Source organism: Physeter macrocephalus, chromosome 15 (assembly GCF_002837175.3).
Source record: "Physeter macrocephalus isolate SW-GA chromosome 15, ASM283717v5, whole genome shotgun sequence".
NCBI classification, from domain to species: Eukaryota; Metazoa; Chordata; class Mammalia; order Artiodactyla; family Physeteridae; genus Physeter; species Physeter macrocephalus.
In genome coordinates, this window is record NC_041228.1 from 18,148,042 (window position 1) to 18,173,402 (window position 25,361).

At 41.1% G+C, this 25,361-nt stretch overlaps 1 protein-coding gene across 1 annotated transcript in view; it reads right to left on the bottom strand.

Annotated features, from left to right (window-relative positions):
- Positions 1-1,188: 1,188 nt before the first annotated feature.
- The window catches only part of COL14A1 (collagen type XIV alpha 1 chain), a 265,739-nt gene continuing 241,566 nt past the window's right edge, over positions 1,189-25,361 (bottom strand). Inside the window, exons 45-48 of the mRNA XM_024129388.3 lie at positions 23,976-24,164; positions 5,431-5,508; positions 3,625-3,780; positions 1,189-2,022 (exon numbers count right to left, since the gene is read on the bottom strand). Coding sequence (XP_023985156.1) covers positions 1,943-2,022; positions 3,625-3,780; positions 5,431-5,508; positions 23,976-24,164 — 503 coding nt within the window. The 3' untranslated portion in view covers positions 1,189-1,942. The remainder of the gene's footprint in view (positions 2,023-3,624; positions 3,781-5,430; positions 5,509-23,975; positions 24,165-25,361) is intronic.

Below are 25,361 nucleotides of genomic sequence, written 5' to 3' on the forward strand. Positions count from 1 at the left end.
AAGAAAGGCAGTGTGCACCAATGAAGACCCAACGCAGACAAAAATAAATAAATAAATAAATTTATTTAAAGAAAAGAATGATATGAATGGACTAGAACCTCTAGTGGTTTATATTTCACCATTTATATCAAACTTTGAAGGCCTTCTGAGTGACACAAGTAGTCTTTGCATTTCCAAGGGCCAAACACTGACGCATACAGAATATCCTCTCTACTCACTTGTTGAAGACCAAGAAATCTGAGATACAAGGGAATGCTATGACTAGTGACACATCCCAGTCATTTAAAGAGTTCTCTCAGGTGATTCTGGGTCATGTCATTCAATCTTGTGCAAGCTTTCCTCCTCATTAGTCCTGCTTTCTACACGTGGAAGCATGTGCCATAACTAAAAGGGAACCACTGTTGGTTATCTGTTCACTGTCTTCTTTCATTTCTTTCAAAGGCAGCAAAAAATATATTTATGTTTACCTGGATCCCCAGAGGCACACATAGACCCTTTCGTCTGAATACTTTAGATGGGAAGGTCTTAAACCAATCTGTGTGGTGAGGGGACCCAAAGAAGCTCAAGAGACCTTCCTGATCCAGGAAGAATCCAGCTTCTGGTGATAAATGACCCCATCCCTACTTCCGACAATTACCTGTTATTAGGGAGATGCTACAGAGGAAAAGGAATATACGTTCAGTTTATGGTTCTCTTTCATTTCTATTTTCAACAAACAATTAATAGAACCCAGATCTTTTTCAAACACCTAGTGTTTTCCTTTATGAGCAAAAGACAAATTATAGTTTAGAAATTAGAATCTATTAGATTCAACCTCATTTCTTCTTTGTCTTCTAGAGTTTTTCAGGCTTTTCTTAAAACCAGAAGATAAGTTCTTTAGGCAAACATTTATTTAGCATCAGTCTTACATTTTCAGTCATTGCTGTCTGGTAGGTTATAAATGAATAATAGAATTCTATCAGTCTGTTAGGGTCAAGTCAACTGCCTTTTTCTGTTAAGTGTCCTACCACACTCAGAATGAATGAATGAATGAATGAATGAATGAATGTTTGAATGAGTGTCTAAAGGTAGGCAGCTGTCGTTTTTCTGGTTAAACCTAAGCCAAGACTACAAAAGTTTAAGGTGACATATAGAAATGGAATAAAATAAAAAAAATCCACATACATTGTTTTAAATTTTTATTTGCTTAAAAAAAGAATGGAAATAGGTTTGCAAAAATATATCTGCATGTACAAAGTAATCCATGTGGTTAAGGAGGGCAAGCTCTGGAACATACTGCTGGATAAATTGTTCATCAAAATTGGATCTTTTTCCATCAGAATCAGTGGCAAGTCATTATTTTACATGTCAAAAGCCACTGAAAAAACTAAATCTATTTTTACAATCACCAAATTCAGAAAGGTTATATTCTAACACATATTCTTGGATACCAGTGGAGCTAGTTACCAAGTGATCTCAGAGTTGGACAGATCAATTTAGCAAGAGGTAGTTTCTCCAATCATGTCCCTTCTTTCTTTTCAGCAAGGTCATTCCTAGAGGGGATAAGGATAAACAGCATAATCTTCGAGCCCCTTTGAATTCCTGTTCTGCTGGGACCCCATTTTCCTCAAAGACAGTCATATCTGTCTTGTTGCATTTTAGGACTTGAGATCATCTAACACAGAAAAGATTCCAGAGTTCAAACTTCTTGGCCAATTTTTCTTTGAGCATGCCGTTAAAACAACGAAGAGAAATCAATCCTATGGTGTCATGGATTAAGGGGAATTTTTTAAAACATACTTTTTGTTAATATAACAATATTATTCACAATGTCCAAGGAGGAGATGTAGGCTGGTGAAATGAGCCCCCCCAAAGGTAGCATACAAACCACATAATGACATTCTTCTTGAATAAGTTGCCTTAGGAGCTTTTGCGGTTGGTCCTCCAAGTTCTCCTGAGACTATCAGATCCCGGAGCCCCACAACTCCATGGCTTCCAGCTCATCTTGGACAGGGGTGAATTCTGGCTGATCAGGATGGGGAGCTAGAGAGGAAGAGTGGGGGTGGGGACTTGATAGAACCCAGGAACCATAAATTGATATCCTCCCCTAATATGTGTCCATAGAGACATAGTCTCTAAAGTACAGAGATATCCTGCTTGGGTAGAAAGTAGTAGCTACCTTTACCCACCACACTGCTTGCACCTTTCCCAGGAGGTTTCAGATGGTTAGTGAAAGAAGGAAGGTACAGATATACTGCAGAAATTGTTAGGAAACTAGAATCACAGCCAACTGCTTAAATATCACATGTTTTATTTACAAAAGAAACCCTGAAACATCCGCAGAATGATGAAAGAAAAATAAATTTTAAAAACCAATCTCATGTTAGAAGTCTAACACCAGGGGACAGTAGGGAGGGGAGGTGATCAGAGGAAGAATGGATAGTAGGGTGGTCAGGGAGAAAGATGCCCAGCAATTTGTGTGGGTACAGGAAAGAGGAGAAGACACATTTAAGTAACTATTCCTGGGCCTTCACCTAGGGAAGCTTGGGATAATTCTTGGTAGACAATCTTATACCTACGCTCAGGCTGATATGGAGCGGTCAGTTTCTATAACAACTGACACATGTGATTTGGTTAAGTTCCAGTCTTATCACTGTATGTGTGTGGAGCAGGTAGGGAAGCAGGTGAGGCAGGGAAACAGAGTGCCCATTGTTACGGGCAGGGGATGGGTGGTGGTGGTGAACAGGACAGTTCTGTATCTGCAGCCAATTGCCCAGGCCAATGTAATCAGTGGAGGAGTTCCACATCAGTGCTGATAATCATTGTAAGGGATCAGATCTTAATAAGGGACAGGGAAATTTGAGAGAAAGGGGAGGGAAGAGATGAACAGAGAAAAACACATCAGCAAAACTTTGACCAGTCCCTCTGGCAAATAAGGTTAAATTTCTTCTAAAGCAGAAAATTTAAATTCATTGGCTAATAAGTTCATTGCCCCAAAGCAGTCTTTGAACCTTTCTCTTGATGCTTCCAAGTGTGACTATGTTAGAAAATGTCCCATTACACAACCCTCCAGCATGCAGACCACAGATGTTTTCAGGAAGCATAATCTTTTCAGAATCTCAGTCTAGTAGTTAGGAAGAGGCAAGGACAGCATGGCCACTTTGGTTTCTTAAAATAATCCTTGGTGACCTAAAATGCATGTGGTGGGCAGGATGTCACCCAACAGTATCTCCAGGGCCCTCCTAATCACGGGGAAAGTTCTAAGTTTGAGGTTTCCCCAAAACAAGAGTAAAACTTTAGAGGACATCATGGCCACACCACAGAAATAACACAGAATGAGAGGCCCCAAAGAATGTTCAAACATGTCTCTCAATGATCAGATATGAGGTCAGAGGCCAAATCTGTGTGGATCGCCATTTGGAAGCAAGGAAGACTTAGAGGTGGTATTATTTTAAATTTCCTCTTCAGGGGTAACCTCTATATTAATTTGTACTTTACAGAAGATGCCTCTGGATAATTTAAAAGGTAGTGAGCAATTCAAGCTCTGCTTCCTGCCCATAATAGGTCTGCTTTTATAGCACCCTCGCCATTATGATACTAAGCATAGTAAGACATTGCTCAAAGCCCGCAAGGGCTGACACTTACCTCCTACGCTGTAGGCAGAACATGAAGAGGGGTCGCAGTATCCAGGCTGGCCAGAAGGACCTTGTGGTCCAGGCACCCCCAAGTGACCTGGTGGACCCCTTGGTCCAGGAGATCCAGGGGGTCCAGGGCTTCCTGGCCGACTTTCCCCGGAAGGTCCTACAAAGTACCCACCAATGAAAACAGTTGGTCTTTTATCATCACGGGGTGAGTTTCAGACTACCAGGAAGTAAACTAACTCTTACAAGAAGCCATATTACACATCTTAACAGCTAGGGTGATCTGCCTCTCTCTACTCATTGAGTTCTATTCCTGAACTGGATTTGCTGGACAGAGGATCATACTGCAATCACATATTCTCCTGGAGGTCAATGCTTTCAATCAGCTCAGGAAACCAGAAAGCAAAATGTAGTCTTTTTTTTAATCATCTCTTGGATGTGAAAGGGAAAGGAGCATACCACTGTCAACCTTGTTTTCTTTATGGAGCTTCTGTTTCCCAATGCAGGTTCCTTATGAATTCAATGTATGGGCATGCACACACACACACATACACACACACACACACGTGCACACACACATGAACACACTTGATCTCAACCTTATAACTTACACTGGTTTATGGCCCAAGATAAATTAGTCTAAATTTGAAAGAAATTATACTGGAGGAGAAAAATGAGAATTCTGAAATTGGACCCAATATACGAATCCAAAATTTCTTTAGGCTAGCTTGAATCAATTGAGAACTTACACTGAGTGAAAGTGAGAGGGGGATTAAAATTTTTGTGAATTTAAGAAGTATGTCAGTCTGGAATCTTTCTGGTTTATGCGTTTGTTTTGTTTTGCTTTAGGCCTGGATTCCAACAGTGTTTAGAAGGCCTTTTTCAACTAGAAATGAAACTCTTCAACTAGAACCAAAATGAAAATTAAATTTGAAAAGCATTGTGACTCTCAGATGCATTCAGTTCCGTTCAATTAACATTCACCAACCACTCATTCTGTGTAAGGCACGAGCTAGATCAGTTCCTCATACAATCTCTAATAACAGGAGTATTTATACTCAAAGTGAATCCATTGCATTAGGAATCTCTCCTACAAAAGGTATTTTCCAAAATCATCATTAGGTTGGAAAGAAAAATCGGTAAGTCATTTGATTCAATATGGCTAAGACGGGGATTGTAAATATACAATAGGATTGTAAACTTATAATTTTAATAAAAGAGTATGATCATCTGGAGGCCATTCTAAAAGCACATAGTAAAATACACAAAACTCATTCAGTAAGATGACCATGGTGGCAGAAATTACGAGTGTTCATCAAACATCCATGTGTTCCCCTAGATTTTGAGACTCCCTTACAGGTCGGCTGGGGCTATATGGCTAGTTTCAGCCAGTGAAATATGACTGGAAATGACATCTTTCATCCCGCATTCAGGAAGTTGATGTGCCTCCTTTATCTTTCTCCTCAAGGCCTTTGGTTCCAAAATGGGGGGAAAGTTACCCTACCCACATCAAACTTTGGGTAAGTATCAATCCACTAAGCATTGGGGATTATTTGTTACTACAGCATAGCCTAGCCCAGCCTAACTCATGCAACCAAAAAGATCCCAGAATATGCTGTATCTTTGGGGGCTTGTGTATTGGGAGGTTCGTTACTAACAAACTGGCCTTCCAATGAAAGGAACGAGAAATATAGCCATTCCAGTTGGACACAAGGATGTAATATTGCCATTTGCCTCACCTGCAATGTCAAGTGAATATAAAGATTTAGGATTTCCATCTTGCAGTTTCCTGTTAGGTAGGAAGAGTTACCTGCTGGCCCAGGGGGGCCTCTTGGACCTTGAGTTCCAATGCCTGGATTTCCTTTATCTCCCTTCACACCAGTTAAACCTATTCAAAAAAAGAAGAAAAAAGAAAGAAAGAAGGAAAGAAAAGAAAGTTCTCCTTGAAATGAAATCTGGGTGGTTCTGTTTTTCCGGGTTTCGAAAGGACATCGCTGATGAAGACAATGTTGAGGGTTGATTTAGGGTTATGGTTATCATGGGACTTTTAAATTGAATCCTGACACTGGTGACTTCTGCCCAGCCACATACAGAAGGCTGGCTCTGTATCTGAGCTTGTCCTCTGTATTTGTAATACTGCAAGTTTATCGTCCTCCCTCCCACTGAAGTGGCTCAGCCTGCAGGGATCTGGCCTGTGTCCTTGCACGCACCAGGCCATTGGACGTACGCAGTTGGCACTCCACGAGTAACACAATAGAAATCACAAGTGGACATAGCTAACATTTTCCTTTTGGTCCACCCTGTAATGTATCTGCAAAAGGCATGAATTATAATTAGGCAGCAAATTTCTAAAGAGCGTGAGTTTCCATTAAAAACTTGGAAGCTTCAGGAAAGCCTGTGTTTGATTTGGCTGATTCAGCCCCATAAAAATCTAAACCTATTCATGTTTCTTTTCCACTGAACAAACTTCTTATTCCAAATAATTTACGGTGTTGTTAACAAACTATACATTTTTACAGGCAGAAAAACAGAGAAATACATGTTCTGACACCTCATCGTCCAAATGGGTCCTATCACAAGACCGGAACATGTGACAGCATGCTATACTGAGGCCCGATTCGTCAGACAGAGAGGAGAATCAGACTGGGGACTGGGTTACCCTGGCTCACATCACAGAAAATCGCTAGTATCTGTTTCTCATGTACAACAATACTTTGAAATAATAGAATGCAGAACTACATCGTTTCGTAATTACAAAGAAATTATGTGTGAACTGGCAAAGCCTAGGAGGGAACATAAATAAAGGAAAATAATTTGATAGGCAGCAGGCATGCAAGTGATCTAAAGTGTTTCAAGTTACAAACAGCTTTTTTTTCCCCTTCTAAGTGCAATACATATTCACTGTAGGCAAATTAGAAGATACAAAAAGCAAGGACTCCAGTCCTAGAAAATAATTAGTTTTAACATCTTGGTTTGTAACTTCCAGAAAGAAAGGTATTGATGTAGTATTTGCTCTGGGAATAGCAGTTTTTTTCTACACTGCACATATACTGATTGTCCTTTCGTTTGAAGTTTTGATGTCTTCTGTGTCCCTTGTTGACCACCTCTTGGGGTCAAGGTATACCTGTCACCTTTAAAAAAGCCCTTCTTCCTTGTTAGCAGTCCTCAGGGCTGCTCCATCCACCTCAATGCTTCCCTAACATCCATGCCTATTGCATGTGGCCTTGGGGGTGTTTTCTGAGCTCACAAAAGACCAGTACTGCAGGAAGAGGGCAGGGCACTGACCACCGAGCCTCTGACCTCCTGTTCCAAGACTCACTCTTCTCCTAGGAACTGACAGGAAGAGAGTTAGTTCTCAAAAGTAAAACTACAATCACATCTGAGTTTAAAAATCACATAACTTACTCAGACAAGCCAACATCTAATGCTCAATTGCTAAATCAAGTTGTTCAGACAGAAAATCACCATGAGTACGTCTACTGGGCGTTACCCAAATAGCTACTAGTTTAGCTAACTGGGTAATAATTGGAGTGAGTACTTTTGGTTTTTTGCTTTTTATTTATTTGTTTTATTTTTGGCTGTGTTGGGTCTCCATTGCTCCGCGTGGGCTTTCTCTAGCTGCGGCGAGCGGAGGCTACGCTTCGTTGTGGTGTGTGGGATTCTCATTGCAGTGGCTTCTCTTGTTGTGGAGCACGGGCTCTAGGCGTGCGGGCTTCAGTAGTTGTGGCACACGGGCTTAGTTGCTACGCAGCATGTGGGATCTTCCCAAACCACGGCTCAAACCTGTGTCCCCTGCATTGGCAGGCAGATTCTTAACCACTGTGCCACCAGAGAAGTCCTGTGAGTACTGTTTTTAATAGGAGGTAGATGCTCCCTCACTTGCAAACAATTGTGCCCTAATGTGCATCTGGAAATTTAGCAGAAATAGCCTCTTCTCCTGTGACAGTTGGAGTTGCTTTCACCACAGGGAACCACTGATTTTTAAAGAATTAGAACACAAGAAAATACACCGATGACTAACAGCAGGCTGCATGATTAAATGCACAGTGACTCAGAGGCCTCCCGTGACCTTACAGTACCTAAGGATCAATGGTAAGGACATGGCTTCTCGGGGATTCTCCACAAGTGGAAGACATAGGCTGAAGACGACATCCAGGACAGTATCCTTGGGAATAAGCCCCTGATAAGAGTTTCCTGACCTATCCTTTGCTTATTCACAAAGAAAGCAAAAGGTGGGGAAGACTGGGGAGTAGAACGTCTGGTTGTTTTAATTTTCTAGTTATGAAGAGAAAAGCAAGTGGCATTTGTTATTATCTGCAATACAAGTCAAAGTAAGAGAGGAAGGTCCTCAAAAGAATATTCCAGCCCCTCAAGATGCCTTAAAAGAAAAAAAAGAAAAAAAAGAAAGCTTTTAAGGATATAGTTATATATTAACAGACAATTTTAGATTTCCTTATCCTTGAAGTTATGAAATGTTCCAACTACAGGTAGGCTAATATATCAATATTTGTCGATGTCTTCACTTGTGTTTCTCAGACTGAAGGAATACTCAGGTCCATGACAACCGATAAATCTTTTTTTTTGGAATGAAAAAAACATGTTAAAAAACACCATTTAATGGGCTTCCCTGGTGGCGCAGTGGTTGGGAGCCCGCCTGCCGATGCAGGGGATACGGGTTCGTGCCCCGGTCCGGGAGGATCCCACATGCCGCGGAGCGGCTGGGCTTGTGGGCCACGGCCGCTGGGCCTGCGCGTCCAGAGCCTGTGCTCCGCAACGGGAGAGGCCACAACAGTGAGAGACCCGCGTACCACAAAAAAAAAAAAAAAAAAAAAAAAAGTCTCATTAGAAACCACATCAGGGCTACCTGATTCTTCCTCACTACTAATCTAACACTGGCCCTCCACTATTTTCTTTTACAGATCTACTAAGGCAGAGACATGTTTGTTCTAGTTCATCATTATATTCCTAGTACCAGGCACATATTAATCACTCAAGAAATATGATGAATGAATGAAATACAAGGTCTGATTGCAGATTTTGACAAACCAAGAATGTGACCAGTCGGTGTGTCAGCTATTCCTATAAATGGCCTCACCAGGTTTTGAATGCTAGATGCTTTACATGTATAAACTCACTTAGTCTTCACAAGAACCAAGATGGCAGGAACTACTCTTAACCCTAAAAGAGGCCTGTGATTCAGAGAGGTTAAGTCATTTGTCCTTAGCTAGTAAGTAACAGAGCCAAGATTTCAACATAGGCAGGTTGATTCTGAGGTCTATACACTTAACCACAACACTCCCGGCCTCTCCATCCCAAGCTGGACCTGGAGGCTGAGTTTGTCTTGTTTGCTGTAGTGATGGCTTCCTGAACTGCCTGTCCAATCAATCTGCACATTTTCTCTGGTCCCACACTCAGAAATCAGCCCTGTGCTTATCATATTTCCTCAACCTACTTCCCTTGGTTTACACACTTGCCCTCTGCTCTGAGCAATACTTGGGGTTGATTTTACTAGGATTTATCCTGCTCACACTGATGACTTGCCCAGGATCTGGCCTTTGGTTATCAGTTTCCTATTTTCTTTGGCCTGTTGGACTCCGAGTGGGAAGATGGTACCCATTTCTATGGTCCCATGACCACAGCAAGCACTCAGGCTGGAGTCTCATGCTACCCCATGGAGCAGAGACATTCCCTCTTTATTCCAGACATTCTGAGCGACTCTCAGAATTTATGCCCAGGCAGATATGCAAGGCCTGGGTAATGTTTTCATTGTAATTCTACCAAGAAGCCACAGAAAATGTGAGACAAGGCTTCAGCTATGTTATTATATTGTCTGTTGCCTGGGAAATGGCTGGTGATAAATTCCAAGTATAGTCTGTTTTTCATTCAATGTATGCTTGAATGCTTGCTAGGTACAAGGTACTGGATCAAGTACCTAGCTGCAAGGTGGCAGACTAATTGGACTCAATCCAACAAGTATTTTATGTCCTTTTCCAGGCTCTGCTATTTTTACATGCTTGGCCCATAGGATTAGTACCAGCATGTGGAGCTCCACATTTTGTGCTATGGTGGCCAAGACTGGAAAATACATATTGGTTTTAAATGTCAAAGAATCTTTGCAAACCATTGATAAGGGTCCCTCTCCCTATTGCCTTTTTCATAAAACAACTAGCCCTCTAGTATGCCTCTATAACTCAGGGCTCAGCCAGGGAAAGATAAACCACTCTAGATCTTTCAGGCAGAGGGAATTTAATACAGGGATTTGGTTACATGGGTGACAGAAGGACTGAGAAGCCCAATAGAAATGATGAGGCAACCCATAACATTAGCAGCAGCAGGAAGCAACTATCACCCCTAGGTGTGCAGGGACAAAGAGAGGAAATGGTGTGCCTGGAGCCTTCTGATAGGATCTAGAATGAGAGTGAGAGATGCTCCAGTGGAAGCAGGAGCCACACAGGGGCTGGAGCCACAGCTGGAGTGGCAGAGAAGGCAGGGGTGGGGCTAAGAGGAGAAATAGTCTGACTTTTCTCCTCCTCTTACCCTCTAATCCTCCGCAGTGCCTCCCATTGGCTGAACCTGCCCAGGAGCAGAGGGCAAAGAAGCCTGGAAACACAGTGATGCACGGCTAAAGGAGGGAGAGGAGCAAACCGAAAGCAAACTCCCAGTCCAGTCCTAATATCAGACACTGAGAATTCAGAGTCAAAAGCATCCTTCCTGCCTGTCACAGGTCACCATGCAGTAGAGAAAACAGACAAACGGGTAGCTATAATGCGGTATGAGAATTGCAACAACAAAATAGGAGGGCGTCAAATTGAGGCATCTGTGGGGAATCTCAGAACGCTTTCCAACAGCGCGGACCGCTGGAGTTAAGTCTTGAAGAGCAGGCATTAGCCAAGGAAAGAAGGGGTGGATGGAAACGCACACGCAAAGGCTTGCTGATGAGAGAGAACAGGGTATGCTGGGGAAGCTAGAAATGGTTTGGAATAGCTTTGGCGGCTGCTGGCTGGGGAGTGGTCTAGGCCACGTCAGGACAAATTTTGTGTATCAGACTGAATTTGAATATGGGCCCTTACGCGCATAGAACTCCTTCAATACTTTCTACCTACCCTTTTTTTCCCTTTTTTTTTTTTTTGGTTTGTAAGTCATATATTTTTCTTAAAGAGGAACTCAAACTGTTTAAGCTTCGGGACCCACAAAACCTGGGTCTGCCTCTGCTGGATGCTACAAAGCAATAAAACCAGCTGAGGTGGACCAGAATCCCACAGAGCTCAACCCCACCAATGAACACTGTGCCAGTCCCACTGAAAAGCTGAGGAAAACGCACTGAATCATTAAGTAGGGCTATCCAGTAGCCAAAGGAACCCACTAACCAGATCAAGAGCAAGACAACAGGATAGTCTGCCCTTCAATGTTTTCTATCACTCAGAGACATGATAATATAGGCAGGAGGTCCTCAGGTCTTTTGACCACAGACATCTAAATTAGACACACTTACATTTGGGCAGTGCAGGGCAGGGGAAGCACAAGGGAGGAGGCAGTGAAGGAGGGAGAAGGGAGGAGAGAGGAGAGAAGATGATAGATACCCAGCTCATCATCACACACTAACCCTATCTCGTTGTTTGCAGGTTGACAGTTCACAGCTGCAGGGGTGAAGCAAAAGAGAACAGGGATTAAATAGGGCACCAGGAATCCTGGTGTTTTGTCCATCTAGTTTTGCCACTGATATTATGACCTCATAGGTACATAAGAAGAATGTCAGACCAAACGCCAATCTATCACTTTCAGCTCCAAAGTTTTGATTACTTTCCTCAAATGCCATATCACTTCCAGCACTGACTGTTGGGAACATGATAAATGATACAAAGTTAGCAGGAAAATGAGCCAATTGCTATAGCTTAAAAAATGAGTATTGTAGGTTCAGCATGAATATTCAGCCATTTGATGGTATTTAAACAGATATTTAAATTAGAGCTTGGTCTGGTCTTTATTCTCTACAGAACTGAAAAGTGATGTGATGCTCTCCACTCTCGGAAAAGAAGGGAGTTTTGTCAGGGCGTTGGGACAAGGCCAGGGTCTATGGAGTTTAAAACAAAATGTGTTATGGGGCTTCCCTGGTGGCACAGTGGTTGAGAATCCGCCTGCCGATGCAGGGGACACGGGTTCATGCCCCGGTCCGGGAAGATCCCACGTGCCGCGGAGCGGCTGGGCCCGTGAGCCACGGCCGCTGAGCCTGCGCGTCCGGAGCCTGTGCTCCGCAACGTGCCGATGCAGGGGACACGGGTTCATGCCCCGGTCCGGGAAGATCCCACGTGCCGCGGAGCGGCTGGGCCCGTGAGCCACGGCCGCTGAGCCTGCGCGTCCGGAGCCTGTGCTCCGCAACGGGAGAGGGCACAACAGTGCGAGGCCCGCGTACCGCAGGAAAAAAAAAAAAAAAAATGTGTTATGGCCAACAGCCCTTCATAATAAGCATGAAGAATCACTATTAAGATAAATACATCTTATATCTAGGATCCTCATCATGTTTTTCTGAGCTAGTAAAAAGTCCAGAAAAGTCAAATTACTTTGCTATATTCACATAATAATTTAAAGTCAAAGTTAAATCTAGAACAAATGAAAATGGAAAGGGTTAATGAATATATCTTCTCTATGTATGTTTTCACCCATCTACACAAATGCATTTGGTATACTTATTTATTATAATGTATTTATTGCTTTAAAAGTCATGTCAAAAATTCACTGAAAATGGTTCATCACAGCTAATATAAACAGCTTTAGTTTTATCCTATAAACTAGTACATGGTATACTTCCATCTCACTTGTTTATGTTCAAGGCCAGAAATTTAGAAAATGACAAAGTACATTTCTACATTTAAAAGATAGGGAGTGGGGAAAAGAGAACTGGATGAAGGACGTCAAAATGTACAAACTTCCACTTATAAGATAAATAAGTACTAGGGATGGAAAGTATGACATGATAAAAATAATTAATACTGCTGTGCATTATATATGTAAATTGTCAAGAGAGTAAATCCTGAGAGAAAAATATTTTCACAAGAAAAAAACACTTTTTACCAATTTCTTTACTTTTGTATCTATACGAGATGATGGATGTTCACTAAACTTACTGTGGTAACCATTTCATGGCGTACGTAAGCCAAATCATTATGCTATATGCCTTAAGCTTATACAGTGTATGTTCATTACATCTCAATAAAACTGGAAGAAAAAATGATAAAAAGTAAAGTAAAGGGAGTCTCTCTGTTTCTCTATTTCCAGATTATTTGTGTATGCGCACGCGCACGCGCGCGCGCGCACACACACACACAGAGACAATATAGGCAGCAGATCCTTTGACCTTTTTACCACAGACATCTAAATTAGACACACTTAAATTTGGGCACTGAAATAACCAATGCTTTTTCTATGCATTTAGGAAATGCATATAAAATATACCTAGTATAACCAAAACTTCTATTTAAAAATTTTGCCCTGCTTTTCTGGCTAAAATTATATTATGATGATTTGAAGAAAATGCTGACGTTGTCAACTTGGCAGTCATTGGCTCTTAACAGGATGTCTTTAGATTGATGAACTAAACCACATGGGCTTCTGCTTTTATCATGGCTCTAGGGTTGAATGAGAAATGGCAGCCAAAAAGCTAGCCAAGTGGTAATTAACACCATAAATCACTTATGAGTCATGAAATAACTATCAGATAACAGGTATTATGAGGAATAAAAGGAAAACAGACATTAAATTTGGTTTGCGGGGAGCATGTAGTCTCATTGGTGAAACAGGATTAACAGAGGTGAAACCAATAAAGGACAATTCAAGAAAGTATATTCTACCTTGGTGCTAAATGACGTGTTTTACACAGTAATGAGGTAGGGATCAGCCATCCATTCATTTGTCAAATATGTGTTCAGGCTCCTTTGTGGAGGATGCAGAGATGAAAGGCACAGCCCCATTCAAGTAACTCACAGTCCAGCGGGAAGACAGACAAATACACCAACAATTACAATATAATGGGAAACTGCTATGATGGAGGCATGTGTTTGAGGACCAGGGAGTATTAAACGAGAGAGATGTTACTCAGATCTTCCACCTGTTCATCCAGCTGGAACAATGTAGCGTAGCAACAACAAACACACTGGACAAACAAATAAACCACAGTGAGGGATGAGTGGTCTGGCAGAGCTGACTCTTGAGATGAGTTTCAAAATTTGATTCTGAATGAGCCAGAGGAAGAAAGAGAGTTCTGGGGAGTCAGAATAGCATGTGAAAATCCATGAAAGGCTATAAGAACAGGGCACAACAGGAATCAGCACTGAGTATGGGAAGGAAAAGGCATGTATGAAGAATGTGGTAAACCGAAATAGTGGTCTGAATTCTTCACTATTCTGCAATAGAATTATGCATCTGTTCTCCTGCAACAGGCTCATGCATTTCCCTATCCCTTGGATTTTGACTTGGCCGTGTGACTTGCTTCAACCAATGGGATATCAGTGGGCAATGATGTGAACAGAGGTTTGAAATATGACTGAGGGGTGGGTTGCCCTGTTTATTTGTGCCAATGCCATAAGGAGAACATACTCTAGGGAGCTACTGCCCCCCCAGCCAGGGCCCCAGCAGAGCAGAGCTGCCCTTGCCTCCCACAGACATGTGGTGAGAAATAATATCTATTGTTGTATGTTACTGAGAATGTTGTGATTTGTTATGCAGCAAAAGCTGACTCATACTGAGAGCCCTGAGTAGTTCAGTTTGGCTAGAGCAAAGGGTACAGACTTGAAGTGAAGTTGACTGGAAAACATAACCCGGGACTACACAAAGATATCTTCCTGAGATGGCATTCACATTGGGCAGTATTTCCAGCATATTACCCATTACCTAAGACAAGGACTGAAATCCAATGCAAAGAATCTGCTACAATCTGGAATGTACTACACTGACATTCCAATTAAGGATTTCAAAAAAAATTTAAGCTACAGAAACAACCATAGCAGTTTTCATGGCAAAAAGAAAACAAAACAACAGTTACAGTTTTTTGTTATTGTAATAGTCATATTACAGTAGTACGAAGAGTGGGGACACAATTTAATGATAATTTTAATTTGTCAATGACTTTTTAAAATAATTCTTTGTGTTTGACTGGCAAATGATTTTATCCTGACTACAATTGATTCCAGAAATAGGGACACGAAAAGTGTTAGTCTACACAAAGCCTTTTCCAATAGGTGCTACTCTTTCAAGGTGCTTAAATCTACATCTTATATTTCCCTCTAAAAAGCTACATCTTGCATTTGAATAATTTAAAGGAGGTGGGAGAGAAAGACACCCATTTAAATGGCAAAAACAGGCAGACACAGCATGAGCCAACCCTTCACAAGTGTGCTAGAAGTCAGACTGCATGGAAATCATTCTTACAGATGAAAGCATCACCCTGGTTACATGGCAAGGGCAGAAAACCTTGGTTTAATTTAGAACAATGTGATTAAATACATATTCACAAATTCTATGCTCCTCCCTTCAAATGTACAGCTTAGCCTCCCTCTGCTTGAGCATGGGCAGGGCTTAGTGAGTCCCTCCTAATAAAGAGAATATGATGAAAGCAAAGCTGTGACTTCTGGGACTAGTTACAAAAGGCACTGTGGACGCATCCCTGCTCTCTTGCAGGGATTACTGGCTCTGAGGAAAGCAGCCGCCATGCTGTGAGAACACCCAAGCATCCCTATGGAGAGACTCATCCTTCTCATGCAAATAATAAGCAGAGTAGTCAGGGAGGGCCTGAGACCCTGCTAATCATTCTTGATAGTGAGTGAGCCAGCCATCCTGGAAGTAGATCTGCCAGCCCCATTTGAGCCTCCAGATAACTGTAACCCTGACTGACATCTTAACTGCAACCTCATGAGAGACCCTGAGCCAGAAGCACCCAGCTAAACTACTCCTGAATCCCAGACCCATAAAATCCATGCTTATATATGTGTTGCTGTTTTAAGCTTCTAAGTTTTAGAGTAATTTGTTCATAGTAATAGATCAATACATAGGGCTTCTTTCCGCAGCCATGGTAAATGCAAGGGTCACTCTGTAACAGGAAAAAAAAAAAACCTACAAAATAAAAGATGGTACAAAGAGATAAAGAGAAAAAGCATTCATTGTCAATGCCTTAAGGTCACTATACACAATCCATCAAACCTTCAGAGAAAGGTCTTGTTCCAAAGGACATTCAAATTGCACTTTGCCGGATAATTAATGGGTGTGAAAAGAGAAAACTCTTTATTTCTCTGGAATTCATCTCTCAGGATATGAGAGGGAGGGGATAGGAAAGCAAGGGAGGAAGAAGGCAAACATGTATTTCAGCAGATTTTTATCGGCAATGAAAAGACGATGTCTCATGCAACTGGGTATCAACCATAATACAACATCACAGGGAAGACTTGTAAATATTTAAGCATCAACCAGTAACTTATTATGAGAGCTCTACTGGCCCTCTATCTTTCATCAAGTTGATCTGTCCCATAAAGAGAATTTTTCCAGGAATAAACCAGGATACAAGGGACATTAAGAAGTTTCACAGATGCTTACCATTGAGGCATTCCTGGCTCACAACTACTATGCTTCATTTCTGAATTTGTGACCAAAGTTTTCTGCCAAATGTATCGTCTATGCCAACAGCTCTTTGCAGCCACAGGAATTGGACATAAGAAGCCTACTTCTCTCTCCCAGCTCTGAATCCATTGGGGACCTAGCTTTTTCTCTAGACTCCTCAGCCCTGTGGATCCACAGTAAACTGTGGCACAAGCATAAGGGACTCAGTGTTAGCTTTAGTGTGTCATCTGCTGCCCTGACAGCCACTTCTCTGTCTCTGAAAGGTGGTGTCACTGACTTAACGGTAACCAGAAGATGGACGATTCCTTTTCTATCTGTGTTGGCTTAGGGGAGTTCAGTTGTGTTTCATCTTATCCTTCTCCCATCCCCCTATTCTCATTTTCTGAAACAAAGACCCATCTTTTTCAAGTTAACCACAGAACCCGACTGATAAAAACTGATCTTTAAATATTGTCTTTCTTTACATTCAGTCATTAGAAATTTGGTCTTTGGTGGCAGGGAAAGCTCAAGGAGAGACATTTTCCAACTTCAAAAGTCACTCAGGGATTTTATCCTCAAAGAACAATAACAAATTAATCCTGGGAGCCAACAGAGGTTAGAAACTGCCCTAGCATCAAGCTTTTAGACAAACGTGATATTTTCTCTTGATTAAAATGACATTCCAATATTAATATTTTTTAATCCTCAATAATAATATTGGAGTGACTAGAGCTCTTACATCCAAAAGATTTGATCCCACAGAGTAGACGTAAAGTGCTCATGAAATTTACAGAAACCAATGAAGTCCAGCAAAGGGAAAGTCTTTGCAATGATAACTTCCAGTCATTTCCAGTAAACTTTTTTCAGGTGCTGGCATAGGGAAAGACATGACCCCGTCTAGTAGGAAAAAAGACATAATGAAAAATCAAGAGATGTGTTAACCAAAAAACATGTGTCTGAAAAAGTAGGAGAAGGTAATTTACGTTTATTTGCATAATGCCAATGATGTACTTGCTATCTTAATAGATCTTCACTGTGAACACAATGGAGACAAATGCAGAGACATAAGTAATTGATAAAGCTCAACTATATCATCTTGAATTTGGAGCTGTTGCATTTTAATAATTCTTAAATACAAGTACATTTTGATTTCTTCATTATGTTTCCATTGTAATTATGCTGGAAATCTGTATACTGGAATAAAGTATTTGACCATAAATTACTCTCCTTTTACTTCTTTATAGTACACAGTAGGACACTCTATTTTTAAAAAATTATGTGTGAAGGCAGGTAATATTTATTATCTATAAGTTTCAGTTTAGAACAGTAACAGAAATGTTGCAAATTATTTGTTATAAATAGGAGACCATACGTTTGCTAGGGTTGAGAATCATGGCTTTATAGGTTTCAAGTCCCTTCCCACCTCAGGACCTTTGCACATGCTATTGCTGTCTTTGCCTAGAATGCTCTCTTCTGACTTTCTTTCTTACTGATATGGCAAACTCCTAAACTTTCAGGTCTCAGTTAAAACAGCACTGACTCAACAGAGTAAGTCAGAATCCTCTCTTCCATGTTCATAGAACAACCTACATTTTTTCATAACACATAAAAACTGAAATTAAGCTATTCATGTATTTTTTTGTTTATTATCTGTCTCTATGCTAAGTACATAAAAGGTAAGAGCTGTGTCCCCTGTCTACCACTATGCTGTTAACACCCAGCACCAGGCCTGACATGTAGTAGATGCTCAGTAAGTGCTGGTTAAATGAATGAATGAAGATGCAGAAAGATTAAGCAGCCAAGATTACATAGCTAGTATGTGGCAAAGTTAGTATCCTAACCCATATGTGGTTGATGCCCCACGCTGCATTCTTTCCATCCCATCATGCTGTTTCCAGCTAAAGCAGCATCACACATAGTAAGGTGAAAACGGTTTCTCTTCTAAAATATCAGAAGTGAAACAAGATTAAATTACTCTGTTCCAGGTTTCTCCCCATTTGCCCCCAGGCTGAGATACCATAATAGAAGTATAACTTCTATACATGCATCTCAAATTGCCAGATCCATGACCAATTTCCCTATAGGTTACTGCCCTACTGGGTCTATGCTAAAATCTAGAAGAATTGCCAAGTGCCAAAATATATAACCATAAGAAATGTTTTTATCAGGGACTTCCCTCACGTCCCAGTTGTTAAGAATCCACCTGCCAATGCAGGGGACACAGGTTTGAGCTCTGGCCCGGGAAGATCCCACATGCCGTGGAGCAACTAAGCCCGTGCGCCACAGCTACTGAAGTCTGTGCGACTAGAGCCCGTGCTCTGCAACAAGAGAAGCCACTGCAACGAGAAGCCCGTGCACCACAACGAAGAGTAGCCCCTGCTCGCCGCAACTAGAGAAAGCCCACGTGCAGCAACGAAGACCCAACACAGCCAAAAATAATAAATTTTTTTAAAAGTGTCTTTATCATGTTCATAGGTACCCAAAACAGGTCACCTGACTTCTTAGAGCTGGTCATCTGCCAGGTCACGGATGCCCCAAGGCTATCCAAACACAGCAGAACAGAGTGCATTAAGAAGCTTGCAAATAGTACAACTATAACCCACTAAAACACTCTGGTTAGTCTAGCAGTTCACATGCTATGAACTGTGGATATTAGGAGCCATAATGAAACCAGGGTTCACCAAACCCTGCACAGTGCTGGCCTCCTCTGTGAAACTCCCGCCAAGCAATGAATTTAAAGGTGACAACAGGGCAGAGGTGAGCAAGCACAGATATTCTGGAATCATACACATCTGGATTTGAATTCTGGTCCCCTGCTGTTCAGCTGTGTGGCCTTTGTGACAATGGACCATCTGGCTGAACGTCAGTTTCCTCACCTAAAAATGGGGCTAATACGGATCTCATAAAAGTTTTATGAGCATTAATAATGTACTAAGCAACTGCTGGTTTATTAAGTAATTGCTTAATAAATGAGAGCACCATTTCTTTTCAAAGGCCACAGTGCTGTCTTCCTCTAAATTCTGACAGCACGTACTTGCCACATAACTTGCTTAGCAGTTGCCATCTCCCTACTTGTACATTCAGTAATATATCATATTCTTTCCTTATCCAAACCGTGTCTTCTATTTTATCCAAATGAGATTGCATATATGGGACCGAGCACAATATTGGCAGATGCATTTGGTGCCTAACATAACAAGCAAAAGCCATAAATCATAGTATTATCTCACACACTGCCCAGCCAAGAGCCTTACATAAACCTTGAATTTCATAAATATTTGTTGATTTATTATAGAAAATAAACCAGCTATGAATTCCAGCTGTTATGGATATACAATCTAAATAGGAAAATCTTTAGTTGGATGGTTCCTCTGATCCAATATATTTCGGAGAATCATGGGAAATGAAGGAGTTACATGAAGACTGAAATCAGGAAAATTTCCCAGTTCTTTTCAGATAAATAAGTAAACTGAATTTTGTGGACTCTAGACCAACTAAGCTACTGTTGTCTGGGTTCATAGATGGTTCAAGATATCAGTGTGGATAATGAACATTTAAATAAATGGAATAAGGAAATAAACAGATTAGTCATCTGGGAATGACATGCAGAGATCACAATTAGAAATTGAGTTGTCAAGAGGATCTAGTTAGAATCACACAAGGCTGATTGGAGAGTGAGTTAAGGTCAGAATAGTTAGGACTCAATTGTCACAGTTCAGGGAACAACAGAGGAACAAGAGAGGAACCTCAGAGCTGATCCCGCCCATTTTTCTAAATTTTGGAAGCCAGGCTATAGAGCCATTTACCTGGAGATGGTGCAGAGTTTCATGGGGAAAGGCAGCAAAAATGTAGCCTAGTCCATGGAGGAATCGCTTTTCTTTGACATAAGTTAACAGTGTAGTATACGTGAGGAGAGAAAGCAGGTGCATCACATTTTGCTTCTGTGATGCAAGTGGAGCCCCTTCGATTCTGGGTGCCAATAATCAGCCAAGTCTCAGCTGGAGTTTAAGCTTTGGAGGAACAATGTGAGCTGCAGGATCTCTTTGAATTATTAAACTCTGAGGCTTCTCTTTCTATTACAACCTATGGGAGAAGACAGCTAAGAGACTGTTCCACACAATCTTACGAAAAATACTTTAAGTTAAAGGAGACAAAGGGTTAATGAGAGCGAGTAAGACAATCAGAGAGAGTGAAAATACAGTCTTCTGGTAGGTAATAAGGAAAGCCATGAATGGTCATCTACTTCACCGAGCTAATGTGGAAGGAATAGCTCTAATTTCTATTCTCTAAAAATGCATATTCTTTGGATATTTCCATGATAAGAATGGCGTTAATCAAAGATCTTGAACTAGAACAGTGTATTTCAAACTGAGGTCATAAAATCCAAAGGTGCCCCTTAGCCTTTTTTTTTCTTAATTTTATATTGGAATATAGTTGATATACAATGTTGTATTCGTTTCAGGTGAAAAGCAAAGTGACTTAGTTATACATATACATCTATCTCTTCTTTTTCAGATTCTTTTCCTATATAGGTTACTACAGAGTATTGAACAGAATTCCCCATGCTGCCCTCAGCCTTTTAACAAAAGAAAACAGGAAACAATAGTAAGGGAAAGTATTATTTCTATTTGCCTCAGTTATATAAGTTTGAATGCACACACATGCACATGCGTACAGCATCATGATGTAAAATGTATTTCTTCTTATTCATTATGTTTTAAGAAGTTTGAAACACTTTTGAAAAATTAGAATAGAGAAATCAGATGGAGTACTTCTGGCGAAAAATTAGCAAAATCAATACAGTCATGAATTTTTTTTTGTTATGAAGACTCAGCAGAAAGTGAGGTTCCCCTCAATGCTATGCCAGAGTCTCAACATCCATGTTTCTTTCAGTCGTACTTTTGTAGCTTATTATTTGTCTAAGTACACCGCCTAGTAATAGTACTTATTTTTACTTATTATAATAAAGTGTCCTTTTAAAATTGTATTCTACAGTATAGTGATAATCATATTTTATACAGAAAAAAAATCAAACTGTTCTCTGGTTTTTATTTCCAGTCCTGACATTGGCTGACTTCTAGCCTCTTTGGGCCTCGATAACTTTATAAGCTTCTTTTTTATATGAAATGAGAGGGTCAGGAGAAAAGATGGCTGAAGTTTCTTCAGTTTTAAAATTCTATTGTTTTGATTTAGTGGAAAGGCAGACATTTTTCTGTATCAATCTTTTCTGGGTTTTTGGACCACAAGGCTATTATCAAAACATGAATCACTTTGCGGTATACCTGAAACAAACACGGCATGGTAAATCAACTATACTTCAAAAAATATTTTTTCAAAAAAATTATTGTTCTCCTCACAACCATGAATCTCAATTGCAACAGGATTGAAATACTTTGCTGGGAATGAAAAGTCCCCTGGGCGCTGGCCTATAAACCCCTACCTTAAACCCAAAAGCACACCCTCCCACCCAGTTGGTGATCAACCAAAATCACCCTCCCTCATGCTCAGAGGGCATTTCTCACTTTCTCTTACTGTCATCCTACCTGTGTTTGTGAAATACAGGATTTTGCTTATCTACTATACTCTTTCGGAATATATACATACATGTATGTCAGAAAATTATATCATGGAAATTCATATTTCAAGGGCTGTCTGGACCACTGTTTGAGGACCCTTGGCTGATTTTTCTCTGATCTAAGCATTCAAGTGTTCTTGCAGAGCAGGAAAGACTCAGTCTGGCAGGAACGAGGACAGGACTTCCAAAAAGAAAAAAGACAACTTGTGACTTGCCCAGAGTGACTCAGGCGCTGGCTCTATGCTCCCTGAGTCACAGTTGATCCATCACCGACCCCATTAGAGGGTGTCCTGTTGACAGAGGAGGCCACCTTCCTGGCTGCCAGATTGTTGGTACACTGCGAGGAAATTATGTCCTTCTCTACATCTGCTGATTTAGCGCCCTGGCACAGGAAAACCCTTTAGAAAGGAAAATCAGAACTGGGTTGCAATCAAAGCAACAATTATCTGGTGAGGACCTATTATTGCAAAGCAATTCAGACCTGAGCCCTGCTTTCTGCCATCATGCTGTTCATTAACATGTGATGACTCTGCTAAAACGGGTGGGAGAGACGGTCAGAGCATCAGGTATTCAGGGGGTGGAGACATCTGTTGGTCTAGAACAATCAACAAAAACTTCATGCATGAGACAGGGGTTAAGCTGAGCCTTGAAGTAAGAGTAAGACTCACATAAGGCAGGGAAAGGAAAGGACATCTCCAAAGGGGGAAGAACAAAGTGTCCAAAAGTGCAAAGGCAGAAATGCACATGGCCTGTTGGCATGGATCAAGAACAAACATGAGATATTATCTTGGTAATCTGCATTTTACATCTCAAATTTGATCAAAGGAGTATATCCTACCCATCTCATTAAAGCAATATGACTCACAAGAGCAGATAGGTACTAGTTAGCTTTTCTCCCAACCTACATTCCATAAAATTGTGTCCTAGAAAATACTTTTATTGGTTATCTCTTTTCCTATCACTTTCTTTGTGGCTGATATGTAACCCCATTTTCCCACCTCTCTTTGATCTGATCTGCTTCTGGAGTGGGAGATCTTGGCCAATTACAAAATAGGGTGAAATTCAATGGAAAGAGTCCATTATTGTATTACACAATACTGCTAAGACCTGTAAAGGGTAGAAGAAAAGGCTAAGTAGAATCTCTATTTGAAAGAGACTTTAGTAGGAAAGATTAAACATTGGCCCATGGAACTATTAAATAAAATACTGCCTCATGTTATAGGACGATGAGCCACAAACAGTATTTAATTTGAAGTTTAGAATTGGCATGGTCTACATAAGCACATGTAAATCATATGTTGATGTGACTGACCATTGGCTGGTATGGGCACTGCACAAAAAAAGTACCAGACCTAGGAAGTGAGCTCTCTACTTGCCATGACACATGTGGACAAAGAATGCTGCTTGCCATATCAGCAAACAAAAGATGTTGTGTCCAGCAAGCCAGCAGCCACTACGGCTGCCTCCAACAGTGCACCCTGAGGAGATTCAGGATGGAAAAGAACAGAATACCGGCTCTAGGTTGTTAAGGTTCGTATCAAAGGAATGATTTCATTGAGCCCAGACTCTTGCATCTTCCCATTCATAGGAAAGTGCTAAATTCATTAATTTGAGATGCCTGTTTTTCTTTAATTAACAGTTCTCTTTTGATGTTCCCACTACCTGGTTTTTGTTGCAAAACTCCTACAAATCCAGGTCCTGCTTCATCTCTTCGGAGCAGTTCCTCAGACCCATCTGAGAGGCTGCATCCCAGGCTTAAGTCCTCAGTGAGTCCGCCAAATAAAACATAATTCTCAACTTTTAGGTTGTGTGTCTGTGTTTGTTTTTTTTTTCAATTGACACATATGTTTGATGCTACATCTGTCCAGAGGGGGGTATCATTTTGTAATTCTACTTGGATGGGCATATTTTTTTAATTCATCCATCTAGAGGGGACCTCTTTCTCTCATTAGCTCAAAAGCCTTTTAGAGGTGAATTGGGGTTTCGGATCCTCCTTTTGCATACAAGCAGATGTGGCTCTTAATAAACGTTTTGTAGATTACTCAATTTTCTCAATATTGGGGATTAATACACAAGAAGCTGAAGAATAGATGGAATAGAATTAATTTAGGTCCATTGTTTGGAACTTTATCATTGCATAAGCACCACTGTTACACTCTTGTTTCAGCACACCCAATGAGAGGAGTGGTCCAGCTTACCTCGTTCTCCTGGGGTCCCTGGCACACCTGCATTTCCTGGGAAGCCTGGGGCACCTGGGGGTCCTTGTTCACCAGGGGTTCCAGGTGAGCCTGGTCTCCCGGGCTCTCCGGGAGGCCCTTGGATGGTCCGGATTGATGTTGACTGGCTGGGAATCTGGTTGAGGATGGCTGTGTACCTGGCCATATGACCTGAGACACGAAGGACAAAGAAGCATTCGATGAACTGTCACACATAGAAAGGGAGAAGTGAACGTATTATTTGTCACGGTTCCAAACAATTCTGTGAGACACCCACCAATAGGAAGAAGCACATCCCTCTGAAATAAGTTGATTTCCAACTGAAAAATTTTTGCATTTTACTTTGGATGATATTAACAGCAGGATTGTATTCAAGTCGCGTCTCATGGGTTTGGAATTCCACAGCTCACGTCAGCATCTCATTAAACATCACTGACCAGAAATCATAAATTTTGTCTTCACCCCCAACATTTATCTGACCCCTAAATCCTCACCCAGCTGCCCCTTTCCCCCAGCGATTTCCACCCAAGTAATATGTCTTTTTTCCAACCCAAAAAGCCTGTTCCACCCTCTTGCTCAGAAATCCCCAGACAAGTGCTCTGTTTCAACTCATTTCTTCATTGCCAAGCCTTTTTGCAGAAAACTTTACTTGGGTCCCAGCTGCAGAAACTCTGAATAGCTTTATTTTTTAAAAAAAATCTGGCTCTCTCTCCCATAATCCCTTAACTCAGTTGTGCCTGGAAGAATGTATTTTAATAATTAGAAGTATAGATTGAGAAAGTATTTGATACCATAATGCCCCATTTTTCAGCATCATCAGGAGATAACATTTTCCCAAAGAAGTGAACTTTCCGGATGACTGTCATTTATTCCTTTTTAAACATTCAACCCTAAATAAAGAATAGTAACCATTTTTCGAGGGATGGTTTCTAAGATACAGTCAATGCATTCTTAAGCATAGGACCATGACCGTAACTAGGATTGGCTTCCGATGACTCAGGAGTCATTAGTAGGCATGTTCATGAATGTTTGGGTGGGATCAGACATTTCCACATCTGCTTTTTCAGCTTCCTCCTTTGATAAAAGGGCCATCCTTTATTATCGATACTTCTCTAGCTGTCATCACCTCAGCCTCACACAGCTTCCCACATAACCTTTCCTAGGATAATTCAGATCTGGACTAACCACCAGGTAACTGAGCATGTGAGGAATTATATGCTAAATGATAATCAAGTTCTGAGGTGAAGCCTAAGGAAGGAAATAAGAAGCCCAGAGAAACGTGAAGTGGTGTGTGTGCAGATGGTTGAGGTGCCAGAAATACAGCTTCTGGGTGGGTTGGGTTTTGCTCTTAGACTGGCATAAAATCTC